At 37.8% G+C, this 19,574-nt stretch overlaps 2 protein-coding genes across 19 annotated transcripts in view; one reads left to right on the top strand and one right to left on the bottom strand.

The window, feature by feature from the left end:
- LOC125693507 (calcium/calmodulin-dependent protein kinase type II subunit gamma) overlaps positions 1 to 19,574 on the bottom strand; it is a 761,290-nt gene that overhangs the window by 527,239 nt on the left and 214,477 nt on the right. The window lies entirely within an intron of this gene.
- Positions 1 to 19,574, top strand: part of ADK (adenosine kinase) — a 268,987-nt gene that overhangs the window by 216,047 nt on the left and 33,366 nt on the right. For both annotated transcript variants that reach the window (XM_048945591.1, XM_048945592.1), the window contains exons 8-9: positions 9,677 to 9,712; positions 15,324 to 15,438. In XM_048945591.1, the coding sequence (XP_048801548.1) occupies positions 9,677 to 9,712; positions 15,324 to 15,438 (151 nt within the window). The remainder of the gene's footprint in view (positions 1 to 9,676; positions 9,713 to 15,323; positions 15,439 to 19,574) is intronic.

The raw sequence follows: 19,574 nt of genomic DNA, 5'->3' as shown, positions 1-19,574 counted from the left end.
ATTATTTCTTTTATAATTTTTCTTATTTTCAACGATAGTGTGATATCTTAAAAGTAGAAAGAAATGCTAAGAAAACATATAGTTGCTTTCTGGCAGAGGAATTTTGAACCTCATTTCCTGAAAAAAATTCACTTTAATCTTTGAATACATGGAAAAAAAAAAAAAACAACAACCAAAACCACAATAGGATAGCCATGATCTAATTTTTAAAGGAGAAAGCAATTTTAATGGAGGAAGAGTGATTTGAATGTGTGAAGAAATTGGTTATAGATCATTTGAATATATGCAGCCCAAAGCTAGCCACGTTTCTTAAAGTCAATGTGAAGTAAATATTTAGGCAAAGTTCAGTAGTACTGACATGAGTAGATTAGCACATTTTCTTCATCCTTGGTTTTCTTTCGAACGCCATTAGCCCTTTGGACAGCAGAAGCTCAGTAGAAGGTATTTCATAGCCCCTGATAGATTCTGCTTATTTGTTGTAGCAGCTTGTTCTGGTTCACTGTGACTGTAGTTAGTTGCTTGGTTTCTGTAGTTGTATCTTTTTCTATCCTAACAATCACATAACTTTCCTTTATACATCAATAAAGCCTTTGACAAAGTCTTTCCCCATCTATCTAGACCCGGCATGGATTTTATCTTGTACTTCCAGTCAGTAGCTACTATCTTAAAGCAAAATATAATGTCAAGTTTTTAATGTCAGATTTTGACAGAATGGAGAAATGGGCTGACAGGAATCTCATAAAGTTCAGCAAATGAAAATAGAAAGTACTCTAACTGGGGAAAAAATAGCCTCATGCATCAAGACAGGCTGGAGACCAAGTAGGTGAGAAGAAGCTAAGGCCTCAAGAAGAGGTTCAAGGGGATCTTATTAACACCTAAATACTGAGAGAAAGGTGATAATCAAGATGGATCCAGGCTCTTCACAGTGGTACTCAGTGATAGAATGAGAGACAGTGAGCATAAATTGAAATACAGGCAACTCTCCTTAAGCATAATGAAAAAAACTACTACTGTGAGAGTGGTTAAATGTAAGAAGTTTCTTGGAGGAGCAACTCCAAGTCTGTTCTTGTTGATATTCATGTCTTGGCTAACCTGCTTTAGCTGACCTTGTATGAGAGAGTGGTTGTACTAGATGAGCTTCGAAGGCACTTTCCGATCTCAACTTGGGATTCCGTAATAACTCTTCAGGATATTGTGGAATTTGTGGTCTTTCTAATTATCTTGCTTGTTTTTTCTTTCATCCTCTGCTCTGCCTAAACCCATCTCAGGTTCAGGTTGGCTTCTTTTAGAAATAGGACCAGCATAGCAAGAAGGCACTCATCCTCAAGCAGTTATAGGTCAGAAGCAGACAAATGCTACATGTAACTACTACAATTTTATTATTTTTTTTTAAATGACTCAAGAAATTAGCAACCCGTCTGACTAAAAGTGCCTTAGTCACATCAGGAATTAGAGCGCACATTCTTCTTCTGGAACTGGATTCTTCTGGAATCTGACCTACCTATGGTCAGATTGCAGTGTTGCTGTACCATGCAATGACGATGCTGTGAGAGAGCGGCTAGTGCAGATTGGGAGCAAGGATTTTCTTCTCAGTAGCTAACATGGGAAATACAAGGGAAAACTTGAGTATCTGGATGTTGAACACAGGTAAATACATTATCAAATTAGCGTGAAAGAGCACAACAGACTCTAATAAGAAGCTATAAGAGAACTGGGTTAAACTCAATTGGAAGGGTAAAATGCAAATTATTAATATCTGTTTAAAAGTTAGCGTTAGTGCTGGAGATTGCAGTGAGCAGCTGTTTTTTTTCTTGCTAAGGTTAACAAGTCTAGCACGTGAAGCGTGTTATGTGATGATTATTCTTTATAGAGTTTCCAATGCCATATTCTTAGTTTTAATTCTAAATGTCTGTGCATGACATCATGCAAAACAAAGTACAGAAAACAGCTAAATTCTACTGCTAAAAATGTGTTAACCTTCTAGCTAGAATAGACATGTCCTGTTGTATCCCAGCACTTTTAGCACAGTATCTGATTATTCTCTTCAACTGAAATTGCTAGATGAGAATATCTTGTCAGTGATTTCAGGCTACTCTGAGTGGTTGCAATCATAGAAGGCCTTGTTGGAAATGATGCAATCTTTTATTTCTGTTTGTCATCCTTGAGCCAGAAGGTTAGTACAAAGAGCTTATAATGTGCAGTATTAAAGGCTTCAAAAGATGCCAGATATCTTTTATTTTTTATGTGTATAAAGCTCTTATCCTCTAGCTATTAAATTCATTTTATTGTTTGTTTTCCTTTTTATTATGTTCTATTCCTTTGGTGATGATTAAAGAAGGAGTCTCTCTGTTCTGATCATGATGCATTTTATTTTTAAGATAGATATAGGCACATTTGTATAAAGAGATGGTGTAAGGGGGTTCACTAATTTGGTGCTTACAATCTGTGAGGAGAGAGAGAGAAATGTACAGTCAGAACCAGTTCAGTTCTTTAGGTAAGGATGTAGGGTAGAGATATAAGTAATAGCTTTTTATCCATCATAAAATTTCAAAATGGCTCAGAGGCATATCACTGCTGCAGCTGTGGCAGACCTTGTTATGGCATTACACTCTGACTCAGGATGATTTTTTCCATAGAAAATTCTAGCAGGAACTATACTTCTGGTAATAACATAAGTAGGAGAATAAATAACTTGAATATTAACAAATTGTATATAATATAAATTGTATAAACAGATGCTCCAGTGTGAACCCAAGCAGGAGAAGAAACGCATTTCCTTTCTTCATTCTTTTCACACTCTGATTTTTCAGACAAAACCCACTGGTAGAATGCCAGCACCCCCTCTGAACATTACAACTTTAATCCCATATGGCATTTCTACTTGTTCTGATTATTCATTTCACTTTCATTAATTTATATTTTCACTTACAGTGTGAAGGTAGTCTAGTTATATTTGCTAGTATCTTTCATATTACTAAAGCAAGCTGGGAAAATATTTTAGGATATATTTTAGCAAGGATATCTTTGCTATCCTTTGTGGAAAAAAAAGCTATTTTCAGATCTGGGACTAGTCATGGTAGAAGTAAAGAAAGGAAAAAAAAACTTGGTGTTCCTTTACAATAATCTGCCCATGCAACTGATGCCAGCTGTGCTTTCTTCAGTAACACCCAGTGAGGGATAGATACTTGTTCAGATACTGCTGATTCTCAGTGCTGGTTCTCAGGCTGTCTGCAGAGTCTGTCCTTTCTGTGACCAGCTTTTATTGATCTTCTCTGAAATGTGAACAGGTGTATCCTAATGACCAAATCAAGATTTAGTGCTTATCAAAGGAAAATAATACTGAAGCATTATATTCCTGTAACATATCCCCTATATACATTATCCATATATACGTATAGCGCAAACTTTATCAGCAGTAGCAAAATTTCATCAGGCATGCCTTTGTTCCAGAAAATATGCTGCGTGGTTCTTTAGACTCCTGTTTCTCAAACTCTCATGCGACCCATATGGGAGCAAGCATTTCTGGAGGATATGGAAAAAGAATAAATTCCATTCCCCTCTTGGCCTTTATAAATGGCCATCTTTTAATAAAGACATATGAGCTTGCACTGCTTCTGTACAGTGAAATGCAGTGATAGCTGACTTTTAAATCAGATTACAATGACACGCAAGGCTGGATAGGACAATCTAAGAATTTTGAGTAACTGTTGGTAGCTATTTAGCACTGAATTGAAGAGGAATGTGTGTAACTTCTCACAAGCTGCAGTAGGTGCACTGCTGGCACTAAAGGCTAAAGATTCAGCTGGAAGTATATTCTATAGATTTTCTATCAATTCATTTTCAAATAGCAGAATGATAACAGCCATTTGTTGAAGTCATGTTTTCAATTGATCGTCAAGTAGTCTAACAGTCTCTGCCTTGTATTCCTTAGGTATGTCATGACTATTGTTACCCCAGCTTTGACATCACCTTTATTTCATGGAATCATAGAATTGTTTAAGTTGGAAGGGGTCTTTTAAGGTCACCCAGCCCAACTCCCCTGCAGTGAACGGGGACAACTACAGCTAGATCAGGTTGCTCAGTGCCCCAGCCAGCCTGATCTTGAATGTCTCAAGAGATGGCTCAAGTTTGGCCTTTTGTTGCATATTCAGAAAAGAGTGGTGTCATGGTGTTAGTGAGTGAATGTGTGACATCTTTGTTACAATCCAAAGGCAGCGACTGAAAATCCACTGTCATATCTGTGCCTTGAGACAAATGCCATTACCAGGATTGTATTTAGTGTAAACTGGCCTAGAGTTGGAGGTGTGCAAAACATGGTATGGTACTGCTCATTAGTCCATGTCCTTAAAAACTAGCTTAGCTCCTGCACTTTGGTGAGTGTTTTGTGAAAGAAATACTGAAAGCAAGGGCTTATGGTGATCTTGCCAGTAGTATTCTTCATGACTGTATGGCTGATGAATAACTAATCTCGCATGATAAGAGAGCTTTTAACAAAAGAAGATGACTTTTAAGGGCTTGTATTCAGAATTACAGGACAAAGCATACTGCTGAGACCGGAGATTCTCAGGACCTATGGAGTTCGTGAAACAAGTATAGCTCTGAGAGCAGAGTTTTGTAAGTTCTTTGTTAGAAACAGAGATGACAATGTGAAAGTGACAAAGTAACAGGGTAATAGGTAGGACAAATGTGTCTGCCTAAGGAAAGCCGAATTAGAAGTGCAAGTGTTTGAGATTTTATTATAATGAAAGAAGACTTTCATGTCTGTGGTAAGGTGAGAAAAACAACATTTTAAATTTCTTTTCAATTGTTTTAGAAAGCTTTACTTTGTGTTAAGAAATCATGTATAAAAACATCTATTTCAGAAACACAGATCTTCAGCACCTGTCTCTTTTGTTTGAGTCAATCTTGTGCAGAATTAGGTTGTAGATATCAGTGTACATCACTTGAATGAGTCTTCCCTATCTTCTCATTTGCTTATTTTACTTTGTCGTCAGCCGTTTCATTTAGATAACAGAGTCTGAATGTTAGAGAAGATTTGTGCAACTGCTAACGCTTTGTTTCAGCAAACACAACAGGATGTAGAAAAGCCAGAGAGAATACAACGAACAAAAAGTTATACCAGGATTAGAGATGAACTCATCAGTGATTTGATAGTACTAAGTGGCTATATAATTGCCTTTGTTGTGTTAAAGGAAACAGAGTAAATGGAAGAAAACTAACTGTTCTTACTTCTCAAAAGGCAGTTGTGCAACAGCAATACCCTGAAGCTGAAAAGAGAAATGTTAAAGACAGATTTTTAGCAGATATCAGCAGAAAAAGAAGTGTAGTGGTAGAGGTACTATTTAGGTTGTAAGCAAACATGGCTGGCATCAGTAGGAGTGGTTCCAGCAAATACAAACAGCCTGTGGATGGTCCAGATAGTCATTCGCTGTTTTTTATTTGCTGTTATTTGCTTGTTTCTTGTTGTTGCTTGCTTTTCTTGATGTCTCTAATTTAGTGCAGGCATCTTCCTCTACAGTTATTCATGTTGTATAAGTGTGTGGTGGCTAAGATTTTGTTGATTTATGGGATGGGGTGAAGACACTGAGTCACAGATTTGTTGTGCAGAGAAAGGGGATTGTATTCCTGGAAATGTGAGCAGGGCTTGTTTTTGGGGGGCTTATTTCGGGTAAATCAAGAAGGTTGCTGGAATGGGAACTCCATCCAAACTTGTTTTTTTGTTTCTTTCATTTCCTTTTTTTTTTTTTTTTTTTTCTTTCTTTTTTTAATCTGGGGACGTGATCTGGAAGGGTGGGAGAATAGCGAGGATGGGAAGCTGTCAAAGAAAGAGAATTAGAGGGCAGTGCTGTAACACATGAGTTATAGGTTTATTCTGTGAGATGCCTCCTCTGCTAAGAAGGAGGGAGGCATGCAATTAGCTCCAGCGTCTCCTGCATTTGTGTTCTTGTGTAATTATGGGAAGTGCATTCAATGTGCAAAGGTATCATTGCTGTCCTGCTGTTTTATCATTTCTTTATGAGATAATGTTGATTTCAGCAATGAAATGCAAATTTAGTTTACAGTGCTCCTTTCCTCTGTATAAAGGTTAAAATGTGTATTGTAGATAATACTGTTGGTGATGCTTCTGAAATGGTCTTCTGTCATCTAATTTCAGAAATATGTGAATTTAAATGCTGTTCATTGCAATTTAACCCAATATGCATGTTGCTGGCATTTTGGCTATGTTTTGGCCAGCTTATCATTAAAAACCTACAAAAAATTAATTACCTACAAAAAATTAATACATAGTGAGTCTTCTGCGTGTTATGACAAAATGAACATGCAATTATTGAAATGGAGCCAACTTAACTATAATCCCAAAATTCTCCTGACACAGTGGTTAATTCCTGATGGTAAAGAAGCTAATGGTTTCTGTGTTAAAGAGGGGGTATTTTGGTTTACTTGTGAACAAGGTGCTACTATTGCTGATGATAAAAGGGCCCCAAATTCTAACAAGCCCTGTTACAATTGGCTGGAGTGTAGGTTACAGGTTGTTCCGTTTACTAAATGCTGGAGCTCCAACGGGAACAAAATCTGTGCAAAAAGGGAATAGTTTTCAGCTATGAAGAGAGTCAAATGTAACAGCAAGACCAGTACTGGAGGAAGTTGTCTTTTTTATTGTTATCTCTTTATCTTGCTTTCCTGTGTAAACTGCTCATTATTGTGAGGAGAGGGTGTGTGTTGACTTTGGTGACATGGTGTTACTCCTTTAAATGACACTGTATGCTGTTTCCTTCAGTGTGACTGTATGTTTTGGGATTATTTTTTTCCAAAACGACAGGAGCCAAATAATGTTTCATAACTGTTAACAAATCCCATTTCTGCTTTAGGTGGTACAGCAACAAATGTGCACTTGTGGATGATAAAAAGCCTATATAAAAAAGGGGTGCGACCGTTTAAAATATATTTAGTATTTAGATGAAGAAAGGTGGTGGAGAGGATGTTATAAAGTGAGATGCACTATAGACACAAATGGCAAATAGATCTGAAAATCTGAGTAATTAATGAATAACACCTGAAGTTTATCAGAACCAAAAGCACTCCTGATGTGAAATGAAGCTTCCTAAGAAAATTCTGTTCTATTGCTGTTTTGCTTTGCTGTTGTCGCATGTCATGCATGAATGGAAATGCTGCATTCTCTGGGGAGCAGTAATGCTTCTGTGTAGGTTGTTTATTTCCTTAATCCCTCCTTCTCCGTGATTTCCAATGTCAGATATAAAATGGAAAGCCTGTAAATACAGTGATTATCATACTGATTATCACCTGCATCAGGGAACGCCCTGGCTGGCCGCTGTAACCCCAGCAGTCTCCACATGTTACAGCCACTTCGATTTTAACCTGACTACTCTATTAGGTATGTGAGGCTCAGTATGAGGTGCCCTAAGGCTGCACAGATGGGGTCCGCTTGTTTCCTGTTCTCACTGTTACTGTGAATAGATACTAAAAGCTCCTCATTGCTTTTATCTGGTTAATTTACTTTGAACTGGTCCTGCATTCAGGGCCTGCCGGAACATTTCTCACCATTTTGCAAACACCAAACCGTAGCCTCTAAAGATGTGCTTTGAGCTTTTCTCTCCTTTTTTTCTAGAAGGGCCTTAATTCTCAGGGCCTGTAATCCTGGGAGATGCTGATTCTCAGGGAGCTGTAGGCTCCTTACTGAGGAGGCTGCTCAGGAGGTGTTGTGAGGTTTGGTTGACAGGAGAGAAGAAAATTAAGATTGCTGTTGTTCTTTGGCACATACAGACACATTAGGGGTCAAACTGTGATTGTGTGCTGGCTACCATTGCTCATGTCGCTGGGCAACAGACCAGGCTAAAAGACGAAGCTCCAGCAAGAAAATCCTAAGATAAGATGCTTTTTGCCAAATGTGCAATCCGTTTGTACTTTCCTGTGGAAGAGCCAGGTCTTTCAAACCACATCTGCTATGCATGGGTGCCCCAGAACAGAAAATTAAGATGAATTCACTCAAAGTCTCTCACATAAGGAAGTACTACTTAACTGGAATAGCTTTTATTTCACAGATGTAAGAATGTACTGGTGTCCAGTTTCCTGCCCAAACAATAGTTTAACACAGATGTTAATGTCCCGCTGCCTCGGGGCATTAAAGAAATCCCTTAGGACAGATCAGTGCAACTTCCAATTTCACTCACATGACCAAAATCCTGAGGTTACAGAAGTTATTTGGCGGCAGTATATAATCGTTAGTTTATTTTCTTATTCTCTGTCCTCCTTATCGCTCTCTTATTCCTCTTATTTTAATTTTTTGTGGGATTTTTTTCTGTGTCCAAGTCTCATTTGAGGCTTTCTTGATTGTGCTGTGGTTCATTGTAAGTGCATCACTGTATAGTGGAAGCTCACAGGCTCCTTTTTTCATATGAGCATAGGCTTTGTTAATCACATGCTGCTTTAGGAAAACACTGCATGATATCTTTGAACCCTACACTCCTTCTTGACAGCCAGGCTAGCAAATGTCATTGACTGTGTGATGTACAAGAAGGAATTCAATTGTAAGTAAATTGTCAAAGTGGCTAACCTTGCCCGCACCCAATTGTCAGGACCATGATTCAGTTTTTCTGTCAACATCAGCTAAGGCTAACCCGGTCAGCCTTATGTTTCTGCAGCAAAGCAGCCTGAGGAGTTGTGCTTTTCAGCTGATCGCATTTTATTAACCTCAAGTTACTGTTGTTATAATCAATTGTACCCACTTCGGATTCGTAGATTGCCCCCAAATTGGCAAATCATATAGATCCACAAGTATGTATTTTCTGCAGTATTAAAGCTGTCATAGGGACACTGGCCTTAAATGGTGCGGTACGGTAGTTATTTTTGTTTAGTTGGATCAGCTCTCTGTTCAGGCTCAAGTCTTATCCTTCTATTAATGTCACTTGGCAAAGATAATCTGGAAGATTGCAAGTTAAAATGTAAAGACTTTGAGTGCTGTCAACTGTATTTGTAATGCTGAGGTAGAAAGTGAATAAGGGAAAAACACTGCTGTTGTCTCCTGTCTCCTTGCTTTTATTTCAAAAGAGATTTTAATTGCTCCAATTAATATAAATAAGAAATGAGGACATTCTGATACCCTAATGTTTCCTCTGTTCTTTGAGGAAAAGAACATAGTTAAATTGCCTAAAGCGGTGATTAAGACATCAGAGTGTTTTAAAATGCTCATCTGATTCCACCACAAGGGTTTGAACACATTTTGTACTCCTATTTTTTTTATGCATTGTAGATGACAAATGATTTTTTTTAAATGGCTTAAAAAGCCATATCCTATGAAGTGCATCAATGGAGATAACGCTGTAATTTCAATTCAGAATATGTCTGAAGGATATTTTCTGGATTTGAAATTGTGATTTCTTACTTAAAGTCCTGCATCCAGAAGTAACTTTCCTCACCTGGAAAATACCATATATTGTACCTTCTTTATTTGAACTTGAACAGCGTGCTGACATTGTGCTGCTGTTGGGCTGCGGGAAGGAGGGGGAAGCTTTGGGTGCAACTATCAGAATAGAACAACTGTATGTGGGGATATTGAGATAATCGTGTAAAAGGAAAACTGGCTGAATGAGTTTCAAAATGTGTTATTTCTTCATTATCTAGCACTTTATAATTAACTGTTCTTTTTTTATTATTTCAGGAAGCTGCCACTTTTGCTAGAGAGCAAGGCTTTGAGGTGAGTTAACCCACAATTGCACACTAAACAGATCCTAAAGGCTTTTTTCGTGCTGATAATGAAGTTCTTTTGGACAATGATTGATGTGCTATTATACTCTCCAAGCCTCGCAGCGGTTGCCATGGAAACTTGGCAGTCGTCATGGTTTCTTTGTTCTGCCAGCTCAGTGTTATGACGCACTCTGCTAGGTCTGCACCCAACATCGCCTACAGATGTTATTTATTGAATTTTGAAAAGCCTCTTGGGAAGCCGAGAGGTTGGGCACGGTTTCAAGCTGCCTCTGCAGATATGGGACCTGTCAGTTTGTTCAGTTAAAAAGCTACCTCATTAGCTGCATTACACTCCACAAGGATTCACTGCTACAGCAGTGGTGAGGGAAGACTAAATAGAGAAATATAACACCGCTTAAAGAACTTAAACCCTGCCATATGCGGATTATCATTATGCAAATGAATTGTAGAAAGGTTGTATATAAAATTGGTAGGTACTGATTAATGTAAACCACGCTGCTTTTCGAAGGGGTGGTGTGGAATTTCTGTTTCAAAACAGATTCAAGTTGGTGCTTTCCATCTGTGCTCTAAAAATGCTCAATTCCCTACTTTCTAGAAGTAAACACTGTTGATTTTACAGCAATTCTCAGAGCTTTTGATTTCATTTTTCTAAGGTATTTATTTGAGTGCCTAAGCCTGTTCGTTGCCCCTCCCATTGGCTACATTCAGATAACTCAATCTGGAGAGCTATCAGCTATTGGTCTCTAATGCTGAATTCAAATAGGCAGGTTTTAAATACTATAATTAATGTGACAACAGTTGTACTAATTTCACAGATAGTAAGCGATCTCACTGAAATCTAAATTGCAGAACCGAACGCACATAAATCCTGTTACATGTTTTTTCAGTGGAATAAGACCCACCTTAATTGATTTGTTTGCGGTGGGGAAGAATAGATAGGAGTTTGACTGCTCAACACCCATTCTGCATAAATAATAGAAGCCGCGCGATTCAAACTGCAGCACTTTAAGAACGTGCCACTCTGCGTGTGGATGGCTGTGAAGAAAAAAAAAAGAAAGACTGGCAGCTTTTGTTCTGCAATTTAGATCTCTTTAGAGCCGTACACCAGCAGGTACATCAATGCCATCAGTGTTTTAGATATTAAAGCCGTGGGCTGGCCCATTTCATTTTATGTTTGCTAAATTCATGCGGCTGCTTTGTAGAAATCCAGACATTTTATCACTGTCAATTTTCATTTGTATAATCTGTATTGTTAGCATAAAAATACACTTTCAATTTATTCTATCAAATGAATGAATTTCACAGATGCCTCCAAATATATTATGAAGCATAACAAATTATTGGTACCCTCTGGTAGCTAGACAATAAAAAGGAAAGGAAGTAGTGTATTAAGTCTACCCATTCTATACTTTTATTGCCCCCTTGAGCTAAAGACTTTGAATATGCCTGGTTTAAATTCAGTTCTAGTGACAAACTGCTGTTGCTGGTGTCTGCTAACTACCATCATATTAACCTTTCCATTAGTGCTTGCTTAGAGATTCTAGCACAGCTCCTTCTGAACATCCTAAATCTGCCACATTTGATTACAGCGTATCAGTAAAGTGCACAATGATTATGATCTTATCTCTTATTACCCCCTTGCTTGGCAACAACTCTCACGTCAAGTTTCCTGACAAAGATTTGATAAGTGTCCGCAATGTTGTTTTCCCATTGTGCTGTGAAGGCAAAAAAATGAAAATCACATTGCTAAGAAAGTATCTTAGGAAAAACTTAAATAGCTTCAATTAATTTCCTTAGTTAAAGGAAAAAAATCCATCAGGTCTCTTGTAAAATGGATTCTGTAATTTACATAAAGAAAGCATAAAAAGGTAAAATGAAGAATTGGAGTAACTAGAGCAAAAATCAGGAGGATATTTGCTATAAAAGTAATGAGAAGTTGCTGTTACCTGAATCTGAATTACAGATGGAAATAGTTTTATTTTATTAAAAAAAAAAAAAAAAAATTAAAAATCAATTCCTCAGAAATCTTTGTCACTGAAGAACAGTTGTGCCTTTTTTTTTTCTTAATATTATCTCCATTTCTGTCTTGCAGTTAGTTCCACAGTTTATGTGACTAAATGCATCTCATAAATGTAGATTAAGTAAAATGAAATTAAAGGAGCAGATGTATCTGAGCTGCCACAGAAATAATTTTTCCTGTTAAAGATGATGCTTTTCCATGAAGTACATATTGGTTAGGGAACCAAATCAAAGAGTTTTGATACCCTAGGATAAATTTCAGTCTTAAAAGCAGTGAGATCCACTGCACAGGTCGACAGTTTTCAGTGGATTTATGCTTGTTCAGTTCATGGCTGTGATGGTCTTTTTTTATGACTGTTCAGAGACAAGGCTCAGACCTGCCCAACCATCAGAATCAGACTCAAGTGTATTCTAAGATACGCACAAATATCCTGTGAATTTGTGGCACCTTAAAGTCCACAAACCTACTGTTCAGCCATGTCTGTAGATGCAGGTTGCACTGAGTCAATACAGAGTAAATATTATTCATTATAGCTCTTTGACAATATTATGTACACGCTGAGCAGAAATAGGAGATGACAGCATTTCATACCGTTTGCCTGACAGCAAACTGAAGGACACAGTACTGCTGCAGTCCTAAGTTGTAAATATTCACCTGGTCTAAAATGTCACAGTTGTACCTTCAAAATATAACAGTGACAAGGCAAAGATGTATACTGGAAAAGTTAAGTCTCCCTATCGTTAAAGTTCCAGCTCTTTCACGATATGAACTATTTTATTCTCTTCCTTTGAAAAAGTTCAGTATAGAAAGTGATTTTGGCTAGGAGCACCAAGTTAATTATCTTAGAAGATGGTATTAGTTACTTCAGAAGTCTGTGTAAGCAGACACAAGTCTCCAAACCAGCCTGTTTTGAAATTCGTACCTTTTGAAAAAATTCTTTCCACCAGATACCTTTCTTCTACTGTTACATGCCTATTATGTTTTTAATTCTTCCTAAAAGCACATACGCATTTATCTTTCTTTTACACTCTACTCTATTTCACCCTCTACCATCATTCTTCGCTAGTATTTTTCCTTAGAGCCCTCTTTCCCTCGTATAAATTCATCTTTGCTCTTCCTTAAACTGAAGGAATCATCTCTTGATCTTGTCATTTTTTCCCATTATAGCTTCCTTACTTTCCTCTTAAAATTTAAAGTGCATGTAAATACATTACGCAAATGTCTTCAAACTCTTTGATTTCTTTGCCTGCTTTGCTCCTCTGTAAATGTGTTTAATAAAGTCATTAGGAGCTTCCTCCTCCTTAGTTAGCAAAAACTAACCTCCTCTCTCCTGTTTTTCTTGGTATCCATGATTGCAGTTTTATTTCACAGACCTCTTAATTGTCAAGACCTCAAGTAGGTCAGAATGTAGGTGAGCCTTCAGAAGCTTACAAGTTACCAAGTTGAAGGGCTGTAATTCTCCACTCATGCCCTATCCAACAGCTTGTGCCACCAGCTGATACCCTCTCCTCACAAATCTCCTCTTAAAAAGACATTTGAAAACAAAAGAACAGCAGTTGCAATTATTTTCTCTGGCATTTTAAGGGGCTTCTTGCCTTCTGAGAATTAGGGCTAAGGTGGCCTCTGTTTGCTCTCCATCTGCTGAGGGGTTCAAGGTTCCTCAGTCTTCTCCAACAGTAGAGGTTGCCTTTTGAAAGCTCATGATAAGAGTCTGAACAGGAGGATGAAATAACACAAATGTGTTAGTATAGTAACAGTACATGGAGATTAAAAGTGTGAGAGAATTCAAATAAGACTTAAAGAGAGCAGTAAGAAAGAGCAAATTATTATAGTACTTGACAAATGTGTATTAATCTATATGAGCTCACTAACTACCAGAGAGAAGAGAAATAAAAGAGAGGCTAGAACTATTGCAAAAGAGCTGGATAATTTTCACTTTAAAGGATATAGGCAAGTGCATAGCCCAGTCTTGTTCTCTGTCCATGGTAAAGGTGAAGTGCTGTCAATGGTGTGATCAACAAGATTGCTAAAAAGCAGCAAGTAACTGGCTGGTGTGTAGATTACAGTTCTTGCACTGCTTAACTGAGCTGTTGATGAAAAACAAGTGCACTTGTGAAAATCAGCAGCCACAGTCAAAACTGCACATGCAGTACCTGGTTTTAAAAATAACACTATATGCTGATTTTGGAGGAATAAAATCTATTTATTAGTACAAATTAATTGTAACTCTGGTAAATGACTTGATACCACTCTGGACAGCTTTATAAGTGAACTCTATTAATTATGTGATTCTGTTAAAATGAGTTGGGTTTCATAATGGAACAGAAGACCAAAAAACACAGAAAGTGTAGTTATGCTTTCATATTATATTCAACACTAGGCCCTCACCAAGTCTGCTGCGTTTCACTGTGGTTGCATGTACATAAGTGCACACATTGTGTGGTGTTATTTAACACACGTAGAAATAAAATGCAGCTCAATAGATAACACAGAGAATTATCTGTCTTAGTTTCATCCAAGATGGCAAGAAATAGGTTTATATATACACCAAACTTAATCTGTGGAACTTACTGACTTGAGATAAATTTGAGAACAAAACCGTCCGTAGATCATTATAAAAGGTTTTAATGTTTCTACTAATAACAGGAATACTTAGATTGAAAACTAAGTAAATTAGAAGTTGCAACGGTTGTGTTTCAAACCATACAGCAACTGAACTGTGAGAATAGGAAGGATGATATTCTGGTGACAAGCTGTGCTACTGTTGGGTTTCTTGCATCAAGTAAAACATTTCAAACTTGTTGCTGCCAAAGGCTTTGGACGGATCTCTGGTTTGGTTCATTATGCTAAGTTCTCAGTTCCTAGCTAGATGTGCTATGGTGTACAAAGTCCCTTTAAAGCAAATATTCTTTAATTTTTTGCAGCTTTTCCTCACTTCAGAAAATTGTAGGATGTTCTGTGCCCCACTGAGTGGCTCCCACCTTTTCGTTCCCTACATCTCAGTGATGCAGAGAGCTAGAGAGCACACAGCATGCCCACCTGGGCTCCACACCTTTGAAGGTGCTGCAGGGTGCGGTGGGTTTACATGTTGAGATCAATTGCTGTAGGGGATTTCAAGAAACAGTGTTTGTTATCCTTCTGAAATCAGAGGGATTATAGTACTAAAAAAACTTGACTAGATTGAATGAAAATCAAGCTCAGTGTTTATCTGAAGTATTCTCTTGCAAATTTTATTTTTAATTTTATGGTAGGTTCCATTAGAATCCAGTCTGCAGCAAAAAAACCTAAACCCACTAATTGCTTGTTAGGAAATGCTCTGTAATTCCTTTGTTAGCTTAGCAGTTTTGTAGCAATTGGAATAGCTGAACTATCATTATCAAGATTAAAAACAATGTTCTCATAGTACTACATAAACCCGTAGTAGAATGAAGTATTCTGTTTAAAAATCTTCCTCTACCAACAATGAAGTCTATTTTTCACTAGCCATATGAAAATAAATATTTTGATCTGCTAATAAAGTTCCAATCTTTCACTGCTCTAATATGCTGGTTACAAGAATTTTCTTTCTCTCTGTTAATAGACTGAAGACATTAAAGAGATAGCCCGGAAGGCACAAGCCCTGCCAAAGGTGAACACTAAAAGGCAGCGAATTGTAATCTTTACCCAGGGGAAAGACGACACTGTAATGGCTACAGGTATATTTTTCATATCTTTGTTGTCACTCAGTAAATATTCTAGTTAAGCAAACAACAAATTCTGGTTTTACCTATTGCAACTGTTAAACGGTAGGCAGAGCATTCGCCTTTTGATGCGTTTCTCATCTCTGTTATGCTTCTCATTGTTTTAAGATTCTGAATTTGAGAAGTTAATATTTCACAAGAATGCCTGAGAATTTTAGTTCTGAACATGTGAAGTACTTCTGTATAACACAGATCTAAAATATTGATCCAGTTGGTTTTGCTCAGATTTTATGACTTGAGATTTTATCTGTGTAGCCATCTTTGCTGCAAACAAGAACACACTATGCCTGCTGAGAACAGCTGTGCAACAGTATAGTATATTTAAACATTTGTGAAAAGGAGGAAGTGAAATCCAGTACTAAGTGAATTTCCAGGCTTTTTTGCTTTGAGCAGAAAACTCACTTCAAGCTTTTCTCAGCTGTCTGCTCTTCTATTCTCAAAGGAACATGTGAGAAAAAGGTGTTCTAGCAGGGATACAAGTAGTTTGTGCTGTCGAAATTGATGATGTACGACACACAGATTTAAGCATTATAAACACGGCTGCCTACCTTTTGACAGTCTCTTTAATTTTGTCCACCTATGCTTCTAGACTAAATAAAGCTATTAAAAACATGTGCTGTGGTGAGCCACTGTAGTCATTCATTCCTGCACAAGGTAAGTTATTAGTCAAGGTTGAATTCCTCCTTTGGAAATCAAGTGAAGTTGAGGAAGCTTTTCACCTGAGGGACCAGTGCTTACTCATACAATATTTGCCTCAAAATCAGAACTTGCTTCAGCCTGTGGCTGCAAGGCTAGGCACTAAGTAGGTATGTCACTGGTGTATAGATCATTCTCAGCAGCAGTTAGAGTGATTTCTCCGATAGTTTGCTCCTTCCTGTATTTTGTTGGCTACAAACTGATTTAAAGGCAATAGAAAGCAGTCACTGAGAGTTGTATGTGTATCTCGCTGAATAATGATGAAAGCATTGCTTCCAGAATGTTACTGCATTATGTGAATGGCCCATATGGAGGCACTCCACTGGAGTATTGTACAGTTGGCTGAAAAATAGCAGTGTAAAAATGTTTTTATACATGAGATAGTAATAGTGGTAGTAAACCTAAATCTTACATGTAACCCTCCTGTGCTCTTATTTAATTTTCACTATGTACTTATTTTATTCTTCAAACTGGAGTTGTTAACAAATCCATTAATCCATTCTTTGATATTTTTACAACTGGGGGCTTATTTGAGGAATGACACTTGCTAATCTTAGCTGTTTGTTTGCTATTAAGTGAACTTAAATTAGAGAATGCACTTTATATGCATGATAAATGCAAGATGGATAGGGAGTGTATGCAATGGTGTCAGCTACAAAAGCAAACATGATAAATGTTAAGGCAGTTTTGAGCCGTGGGATAAGCTATTTGGTGCACGAGCATAGCTGAATCTCTTTGCTATGTTGTTATTCATGGCAGCCAAATAAATGTCAATAATAAAAGAGAATTAAAGATTTTCATTTCCCAGAGGCAGTCCTCTAATACAGCTTGATCTTTCATTTCATTTGTAATTCGTTCTCATGTCAGGATGCAATCATTTGCCAGGCTCTGTGTGTCATGTTAAGTCATTTAATAATGATTAAGAACATAAAAATGTTTGGCCTGTGGGGCAATTCTCAAAAGAGATACCGATTTGTTATTGTTTTCCCCCTTCTTCCATCCTTTGGTATGGATCATCTTTTTCCCACCTCTTCACATTAAAATAATAATGAAAGGAGGAAAATGTGTCCCTTAATTTAGCATATGATGATACCACACAATGGCACGGAGTACTATTAACGCTTAATTCAGCACCAATTAGGTCTTGTTGTGCTTTCCTTCAGTGGAAAGTGTAAAATGTTTCTAAATGATCTTTGAAAGACTTGCTGTATTTCAGAGTAGTTGCCAGTATAAAATTCATTTCCCCTTTCTAATACACAGGGTAAGAGTAAGTTTTTGAAAGTGTCTGCCTTCACTGTTGCCCTAGGAGTAGAAGCAGGTGCCTTGGACTGGACTGTTCTATGAACAAACACAATAAACAGTGTCTTACCTATCTCAACCTAGGCATTATACAGTGAGAAAGACAGCACAGTAAGAGCATCCCTACCAGACATCTATTTCCTCAGTTAAATACAGCCTCTGCCTACTGTCCTGTACAAGGCTGCCATGGGGCTAAGATGAGAAAGACTGGATTACAAGAGTAGGAGTGCACCTCTTTGGTGGGTTACATACAAGTTGAGTGATAACCAGAGAATGGAAATAATGAGGGGATCCACTTCAGTGCAGCTTTGGTTGGAAGGAGAGGAAATGAGGCAGATAAAAAGGATTATTGCAGGTTCCCAGAAAACAGAAGTATCAGTAAGTACTTGAGGAGTAGAGCATAGAGCAGGAAGGTACAGATCATTACCAAAATAAAAGAAAGGTTGACCGAGAATTTCAGAGCATAGAATCTGATAGACTGAGACAGCTAAAAAGCCCACTTCCTTCAGGGATCTGTCCTAGCCCTAAAGCAAGGTTGTTGAATCAGTATGTGAATTGCTGCTGACCACCCACCATTGTTTTAATGCCCACCAAAATCATTGGTGGCTCACCTCTAGAAGACCATGAACTGTGGCTGCTCAGGCACTGATTGACAAGCAACTTAGAGGCCCACGCAGCTGGGGCAGATTGTGAAAATGGTAGGAAGTAACTGCATCAGCCATCTCAGTCCAAGCCATTCCCATTTATCAGTCCAAATTCCTAATCTGTCTGAATTATTTGTTTTTTTCTGAGAAAAAATGTCTCTATCATGGAGCACATTGGGTTTTTCTGCTGTCTGTTCTTATCTCCTCCATCACAGTACTCCAGCCCCAAGGCTCCTTTCCTCTCCCCTTCCTTCCTGTTCTCTGTCAGTAGGAATAATTGCAAGAAAAAGGCAATCTCATATTCAAACTGAGTGTGATCAGTATGTTTTATAGGGAAGGAAAGGAGTGTTTGGGATTGGCACACTGACACCGTGGTAGATTAAATGTTGACTAAATTAACTGTCAGCTTCTAACAAGGCTTCTCAGAGCATGTGATCAATGCCTAAAGTTCTCCTGTTCATGCCATTCGGATGCATTTTCCTCTGACATCAAAGTTTATTTTTCTACTGAAAAATTTAAAGACATTGGAGCTTCTTAATGACTGTAAGAACTACAAGATGACACAAATGCTATAACTGTCTCTAACATCTGTCCCTTTGGGGCTGAATTTCAACAAAACTCTCCTGAAAAAAAAGTAACCTGAGAGGTACACCTCTGATGAAGCCTTGCAGTAAGAGGACTATGGCTTGGGAAAGATAGTAGCAACTGAAAATAGCATTGATGAACTTGCTTACTGAGGAAAGTTTGTTTGAGGAATAATATTGGTTAACGTCTTGTGTGGATGCCTTTTGGCCATAGAGGGAATTGCTTGGCTGTTGGACCCACTACCACAACCTGGCTCCATCCGCTCTGAATTTGACTCCAGGTTCCTGAGTTTGCGGGATACATTCATTTCATTTTTCAACACTCTCTTCTGTAACCAAAGAAAATATATAGGCAAGGAAGGAAGGGAAGGGCTGATGAACATCTCCAGTCTCCTGATTTCAGCAGCTGGGGCTTTTCATAAACACACCAAAAATCACAAACTCTGACGTTATATGTCACATCTATTTGTGTGCTATATCATTTGTCAGAATCAACTGCTCTGAAAACTATCCATTTTTACAGAGTTGCTCATAACGTTTTTAAACAAATTACTTTAAGTCTGATACATTCTGTGACTAGTCTTCGCCCAAAGGGAAATCTTTGGAAAGTCTGAGCAAAATCAGTTTGACAATGGAGAATCAATTTAATAGTGAAATATTTGCATAATTCAAAAACAGCTGAAGCTACAAACTTTAAACTTAGCTAGTTTTATAGCTTTAATAGAGGAAAGAAAAACAGTCCAAATGTAAAGAAAATCACTTCAGCATTTTTCAAGTTATGAATGATGAAATCTGGCATGTTCAGACCTGAACATAGAATGTTCAGGTTTTTCCTCCCCAGTGTTTGCAGGACCACCTCTGTTAAGGG

Source organism: Lagopus muta, chromosome 5 (genome assembly GCF_023343835.1).
Source record: "Lagopus muta isolate bLagMut1 chromosome 5, bLagMut1 primary, whole genome shotgun sequence".
NCBI classification, from domain to species: domain Eukaryota; kingdom Metazoa; phylum Chordata; class Aves; order Galliformes; family Phasianidae; genus Lagopus; species Lagopus muta.
This window is presented reverse-complemented; position numbering and strand designations above follow the sequence as displayed.